The sequence below is a fragment of the Cyanistes caeruleus genome, chromosome 1, assembly GCF_971803275.1.
Source record: "Cyanistes caeruleus chromosome 1, bCyaCae1.hap1.1, whole genome shotgun sequence".
Taxonomy (NCBI): Eukaryota; Metazoa; Chordata; class Aves; order Passeriformes; family Paridae; genus Cyanistes; species Cyanistes caeruleus.
Window position 1 is genome coordinate 120,909,975 of NC_141701.1, and position 7,020 is coordinate 120,916,994.

The 7,020-nt window shown below is 45.5% G+C and overlaps 1 protein-coding gene across 1 annotated transcript; it reads right to left on the minus strand.

Annotated features, from left to right (window-relative positions):
- Positions 1-3,362: 3,362 nt before the first annotated feature.
- On the minus strand, positions 3,363-6,024 carry LOC147655866 (nucleoporin NUP42-like). Its single transcript, XM_086854063.1, has 4 exons — positions 5,959-6,024; positions 5,372-5,458; positions 4,185-4,269; positions 3,363-4,047 (listed from the first exon to the last, which is right to left on the minus strand). Exons 1-4 carry the CDS (start codon positions 6,019-6,021, stop codon positions 3,980-3,982), a joined length of 303 nt encoding a protein of 100 aa, XP_086710189.1. The 5' UTR covers positions 6,022-6,024; the 3' UTR covers positions 3,363-3,979.
- Positions 6,025-7,020: the final 996 nt, after the last annotated feature.

Here is a 7,020-nt window from a genome sequence, read left to right on the forward strand (position 1 = left end):
GGTAAGACCTTTCTGTGCTGTCTTTATGGGGAGACTGAGGAAGGTACAGCCCATGGCTACAGAATCATCAGGGTTGGAACAGACCTTTAGGATCATCCAGTCCAACCACCATCCCATCACTACCGCTGTAGTCCACTAAACCACATCACCCAGCAGATCCAGGTGCTTTTTAAACACTCCCAGGAATGGTGATGTTGTCTGCAAAAACTGGATCGTTACCAAGTGACAAGCCAAAAACTACGAATTTGAAAGACTGTTTATTTCAGAGTTGCACAAACCTGGGTGCTAGAGAGTATTCCACAAATCGAGCACACCAACTATCAAAACTTTTTGCTATTTATGCATTTTAGCAAACAAAGGAATTAGTGTTCATTGGCTACAAGTTACATAGCTCTCTTATTAATTCATATTCTATCTTCTATTGGTTAATCATTCTCTCACTTCTCATGCCAATTAGTCTGCATGCTCAGTTTTTTCTTCTTGTGGGCCCATGGGTTTCTTGGGATAGTGGTCCATGAGTTGGTGGTCACAGATCCCCCTGCTGGAATTACCTTTCACCCAGTCAGAGCTGGTTTCAGCACAGTTGTCGAGTTGTTTTTATTAGTTTCTTCCTTGTCCTGGGGGTTCTGACAAATGTCCTTGTGGCCAGTGAATTCTGCATTCTTTGTGTCCACTATCAGTGGTTCATCCTTCTTCCCAAGCTTTGTTAACCTCACCTCAGGTATGAGATCACTGAAGCATGTCCAGCCCTGAACTTTAACAAGGCAATTCTACCTACAGGTAATTTGTTTTTCTAACACATGAGCATCATTTAGAGCGTGCCAGCTGCTATCTATTTTGGGAATTTAATGTCCCTTCTTGTTGGTTAGGCTTGAAAGTAGATAAAGATCAAACATTAAACAACACTCTTTTTAAAGAAAATTGTACCACATATTGCAGTGACTCCACCACCTCCCTTTGCAACCTATTCCAATGCCCGACCACCCTAACAGAGAAAAACTTTTTTCTAATTTCTAACCTGAATCTCCCCTGTCTCAGGTTAAGGCCATTTTCTCTAGTCCTCCTGCTGTATGTACAGTATAGCTTCAGGTTCTTGTGTCTGTATGGCAGATGCTGACCTGTTGCTGTTTGAAGTGTATAAAAGTGGGTGGCTGGCACACAGAGGCTGTGCTGCATTTAGGGATTCACCACCTAGCACCCATGTGTACAGCCATGTAACAAAGACTTCTGTGCATCAGGCACAGCACTGCCAGCCAGGCAAGGTGGGGATTGTCCCGCTCAGCTCTGCACTGGGGCAGCCTCACCTCCACTGCTGGGGGCAGTTTTGAGCACCTCAGTACAAGAAGGATATAAAGCTGTTAGAGAGCATCCAAAGGAAGGCAATGAAGATCAAGGGCCTTGAGGGGAAGCTGTGTGAGGAACACTTGGTCTGCTCAGCCTGGAGAGGATGAGACTGAGTTGCAGTCTGCAATGTCGCAGGAAGTGGAGGGGCAGGCACTGATCTCCTCTCACTGGTGACCAGTGCCAGCACCTGAGGGAATGGCATGAAGTTGTGTCAGGGGGGTTTAGGTTGGATATTAGAAAAAGGTTCTTTACCTGGAGGGTGGCTGGGCACTGTAGAAAAGCTCCCCAGAGAAGTGGTCACAGCACCAACCTGACAGAGTTCAGGCACATGGTATGGCTCTTGGGGATGGTCCTATACAAAGCCAGGAGCTGGACTTCATGATCCTTGTGGGTCCCTTCCAACTCAGGATATTCTATGAACTCTACTCTGTGCGCAAATCTGCTTCTTGCACCCAACAGAATCCATATTTAGGAGTTCTGGGTATCCAGGTGGGGTGGACAAAAGCCTTGACTAGACCATTTTGCTTCCTCTGGCAATGGAGAATTAGATGAGACTGTACATGTACATGCATCTACTGACCAGCTGATCATGGACTCCATCAAGTCCTCTCCAGTACCATGGTGGTGAGCAACTCAAAGGTGCCGTAGAGAGTCAAGAAAGTGCCAAAAGGGGAACAGAATTCTTAGATTGGTAGGTGCACTAGTGTTCTTCTTTCAAATGCTATATGTTTAGCAGTGTAACCAATCAGGGGGACTGGGGTCTTGTAAATACTGAAGGTCTGGACCTAAGGGTAAAGGAATTTGGAATCTTGAATATTATTAAATTAATTATTATAATTACATTACTATATTAATTATATTATAATTGTATTATTAAATTATTAAATTTAATGTAAATTTAACAGTTCCTTCCCATAGCTGTCTAGGATGCATCCCAAAAAACCGGAATATGTTTAGGGGAGATCCAGTGACTAAAGATAAAATTAAGAGATATTGTCATCACTAGTGGCCACTTTATAAATTGAAGTAGTGTAATTGCAGATTAATATTATCTTACAGTGGATGTTGGAAAATGGGATGAGGGTTTATGTGCAAATGTTAGTTCCCTTTATTCCACACCCCTATAACAGCAGGGTGGAGATGGATAAAGAGGATACAGATCAAAATAAAGAGAGCACAGGAAGTGAGGATTTTAGTCCTGTTGTGGCCTGTACTCAGAGACATACCCAGCCAGTGGTAAGACAAACCCACCCACTTGGGTGGGTGCAGAGCAACAGCCGTTTTTTTTCTGGACGTGTTCCTTGTTCTACTTCTGATTTTTTTTTAATTGGAAATGATCTGTTTGTTCATAATGAGAGAATCCTGAAGGAATGTATCAGCTTTTGGAAACTATAAACTCATAATCCTAACCGGTGGGATATGCAGGCTATATTGAACCCCTTTTTAATGTGTATGAAAAGAGAATGGTATTAGAGAAGGCAAAAAGATAAGCAGGGGTTGTGGGGTCAGAAATGGCCCCTCCTTTTGACCTGAATCCACATGCCATTTATGGGCAGGAACGGTCAACTTAAAGATATAAACATTAGGATGCTGGAGGATTTCGATAATGGCTGAAGGGGACTGGAGGAAAGTGTGGAGGTATCCCTCACAGATCATGTTTCAGTAAAGCTGGGGAATAAAGCAACAGATTTTTGATAGACAGCAAAGGCACACAATCAGTAATAACTATCACCAATGGGCTCACCAATAAAGTTACAATACCAATTGTTGGAGCAATGGGGAAAAAAGCTTTTGTGGCCACTCCTACAAGTCATGTAGCGTGCATTTGGAGACAAAAAATTAATCAAAGGGTAGATTTTAAATACCTTACTGAAACATTCTTTCTTTTGACACCGTATTTTTCAAACAGTCTTTGCACAGAAGTTCACAGGACAGCATACAGAAGGAAATGTTCCATTTTAGTTTCAACAGTTCATCTCTCAGATGTAAAAAGTCTGTCCCAAATTAACACTCAAAAGTTTATACTTGCACATTTATTTCTGCAGAAGAGAATTGAGAAAGGAAATAAAAATTAACAACATTTCAGAAAAAACTTAAAAGGTTGAAAGCATTTAAAAGTTCTAATGGTGGTGGCTTAAGAGGAAAGCAATTCTTTCCAATTATGAATTCCTTTGCTTCAAACTGTTGCCACTCTTCAGCTGATAACTCGCTCTTGGGTGTGAATAACTTCTCGGAGGCAGGGCTGGAGCTGCTGGCTGCAGCAGAGGCTGAGGTGACAGCATGTCCAGAGGCACTGGCGCTCTGTCCAAATAAAGCACCGCTCAAAGGCGAGGCAGAAGTGGCTACGGTGGCACTGAAGGCTCCAAAGGCTGGGAGCGGAGTGGTGCTTGCAGAGTTCACAGCAGAAGCGCTGCCAAAGCCTGAAAAGCCAGAAGTCCCAAAGCCAGCAGCTGTGGCAGCTGTTTTAAAGGAGAAGGAGGCTGCGGATGGAGCGGCCGGGCTGCCAAAGCCGACGGATTGGTGTGCGCTAGGAGAGGATGCTGTCCCAAATGCAGGAGGATTTGCAGCAGCAGGAGAGCTCCCAGCAGCAGGGCTGCTCCCAGATGATGTGGAATTCGTGAGGTTGGAACTGGTTTTAAAGGAGAAACTGCTGGCACTGCAGTTTCTGTAGTTTGCTGCTGCTGCTGCTGCTCACAGGAAAGCCTGCAAGTAGAGAATTTACCAAATATATCAGAATGGCTTACCCCAGGGACACCAAACCACTGCTGTTTTTCAAAGATGCAGCAGCAGCAAACGACAGAAAAGGTTCAAATGTTTTGGGTCTTAGAACAGGAACTTACTTGACAGCCCAAAGCTTGAGGTTTGCTGTCCTCCCATTCCAAAGGCAGGTACAGGTTGAGTGCCCATGGCCTTGAAAGCAGAGAGCTGAAAAAATTCCAGAGACATACAAGAAAACTAGATTCCAAAACAAGGAACTCTCTCTCAGTAACTATTTGAAAGGAAAATAGAGCTGCCCAGTCCTACGTAATCAGTCTCAGACCGTGCTGGACAGTGATCACTCCTCACAACTGCCTGTTCTTGCAGTGCTTTAAGTGCTTTAAGGCCACACATGCTCTTCTCTGTAAAACTCTCCAGAAACACAAACCTGTCCCAACTGATCCATTTTTGCCTGTCAGTCACTGACCTGATCATCTCTGGGAGCTCTCTTTCTCACCTCTTACTATTCCAGCTTGTGCTCTGTAGCTGCATTTAAGGCACAGCTCTGAGTCACTCTCTTCTGTCTCCCTGGCACATCCCATCTCCTGTGGTAAAGCCCAAATCCTGCTTGCCCACCTTCAGCACTGAGCAGACCAAGGGCTGGCATCGTATCACTCAACCTTTACTGCACTTCATGCACACTGCACTCAAATAGAGACGCTTCCTCTGTCTCCCTGATTATTTATTTCATAGGGGCTTGAACTCTGCTTCTGAAAAGCCATCTCTCCTTCACAAGTGTTTGTCATCTCCCCAGGACCAATGACTCATTTCTATCTTCCACTGTTACCCAAAGGGCTTCTCTCCTGCCTGTCTCTCATTTCTGGCATTGGCCAAATGCTCCATTTATCCTAAGGTTTCCTGGAGAGCAATTCTGCTCCAGCCTGCTGATTCTGTCTTGGAAGAGTCAACAGCAGCAGCAGCACATGGGAAAAAAGGTGCAGTGGGGATTGGCCTTTTCCTGGTCATGCACACGACCAGATCCCAAACTTAAGCTCCGGTTGCTCTCATGTGGCTTGCAATGAGTGTTCCAAAGCTGGGATCAGCTGCTGCCTCGCTAACATGGAACCATAGCTATACATTTTTTCCCAGTTAACTGAAGGGGTTTATTATACCACCTGCAATTCACTCATTTCCAGAGTCAGAGAAGATGCCCAGGTGGCACATGACAATTACCCCAGCTCTGAGGTCTTTGTAAAAAACATCAGTGTAAATTACTTCATAAAAAAATTACATCAGGCACAGAGACATGTTGCCATTTGTGAACACTTACCAAAGCTGCTTTTGCTACTGCTATTGAAGCTTTCCACTGAATCAACCTATTTTCCCACTGTTCTGCTAACAGTTCAATAGCATGTATCTGAAAAGAGAGAGAGAGAAAAAAGTGCATATTTTTTTATTGGAGAAGATTTTGAAAAAAAAAAAATAGAAGAAAATTGGTCTATCAACTGAACCCAAACAAAGGTATTTTGAATTAGAAAAGAAGCTTCACTAATCCATCAGAAGAATTTTGCTTTCCTTCTACTTCAAGGTGAAAATATTGCATTTTTGTTAATAATACAAGTTTCCTTTAAATACTCTATTACCCTTATATCAATTTTTTATGTCTTTACATAAAGAGCAATATCAGATTGGACAGTGTGAGCCAGAGATCTCAGGCAAAAAGGTGATGTTAGGGTAGATCATATAGACCAGCTGCAATTTTGGCATTCTCTTTGGTGCACAGGAATTGAAGGATATTTTGGCATTCTGATCATCTCCTAGAGTTGTGAGATAAATAGGTCAAGAGTTGCCACCTGAATATTGCTAATAAGTCTTATCCCAAAGACTGTCCCCATGAGTCGTTGTTAAACTGCTTACATATTTCCCAAATATATTGTTTGCTGTCATAGTGCTCCAGATGCAGTTCTTCTGAAAAGACATCTGAAAAGCCTGCAAGGAAAGGAAAAAGCAAAAAAACTTCCAAGAAAACAGATTAATACTTCTAACCACCCTGCATAGTTACAAAGACACGGACCTTGGTACATTATCTTGTCTGTCTTGAAACTGTTACAGTCGGACACAGGAAAGATTCATAAGAGAACTTCAGGGGTGTAAACACCTCAAATGAATTGGCAAACACGGTCTCTCAAAACGAGAATAAAGACAAGCAACTGCAGCCTTCAGCTCTCCGTTAATCCCTCGCCTTCCAAAGCTCCCCAACACCGAAGTCGGTGAGAATGGAAACCACACGCAGCTGCTGCACGCTGCTCCTGGCAGCAAAGATCCCCGAGCTGGTTTCCCACGGCCCCGTGGCCCATCCCGCAGTCAGAGCTCAACCCTCCGAGTGCCGGACCAGAGGCTGCCGCCGACAGCCGCGGCCGAGACCCGCCGGGCCCGCTCTGCTGCGGAGCTCCCACCGGCAGCGGCCGCACCGGGGCGGCTCCGGGAGCCGCCCGCAGCCCCCGCGTCCAGCCCGCCCGCCCCGCCGCGCTCGGGGCTCCCGGCCCGGAGGTGCCGGTGCCCGGAGCGCGGGGACGCTCCTCCCGGCGCCGGTCCCCGAGGCGGCCGTAGCCCCGCAGAAGCGAAGGACGAGCGCGTCCGCCTATTGCTGCCGCCGCCCGGCGTGCCGGGGACTATTATTCACTCCTCAGGAAAACGGCGGCCTCGAGTTTACAAGCGGATGCAAAACAGATAAAAGAGCCTGTCCAGCCAAAAAAGCACACGGTTGCTCCCAGGATTCCAGTAGTTCGGAATCAAGGAGTGGAGACACCAGGGACGCGTTTCATGGATACGACTGAAAAGACACGGAAAAACAGAAAAAAAAGCAGCATGCCCTTCACTTACTGCTGAATAAAGAACGGTGTTGCAGGAACCACAATGGAGGCCGTGAGTACATCTAGTCCTGTCTGTACAGGCAGAGTTGTCAGAATGAGGAAGGAA

Bases quoted from the DNA above. Each gene is read 5' to 3' on its own strand.
- LOC147655866 (XM_086854063.1), bottom strand. From the start codon at position 6,021: ATGTCTTTTCAGAAGAACTGCATCTGGAGCACTATGACAGCAAACAAT. The intron at 4,270-5,371 runs GTAAGTGTTCAC...GAATTTTTTCAG, and splicing joins CAGTAGCAAAAGCAGCTTTG to CTCTCTGCTTTCAAGGCCAT. The intron at 4,048-4,184 runs GTAAGTTCCTGT...CTCTACTTGCAG, and splicing joins CTCAAGCTTTGGGCTGTCAA to GCTTTCCTGTGAGCAGCAGC.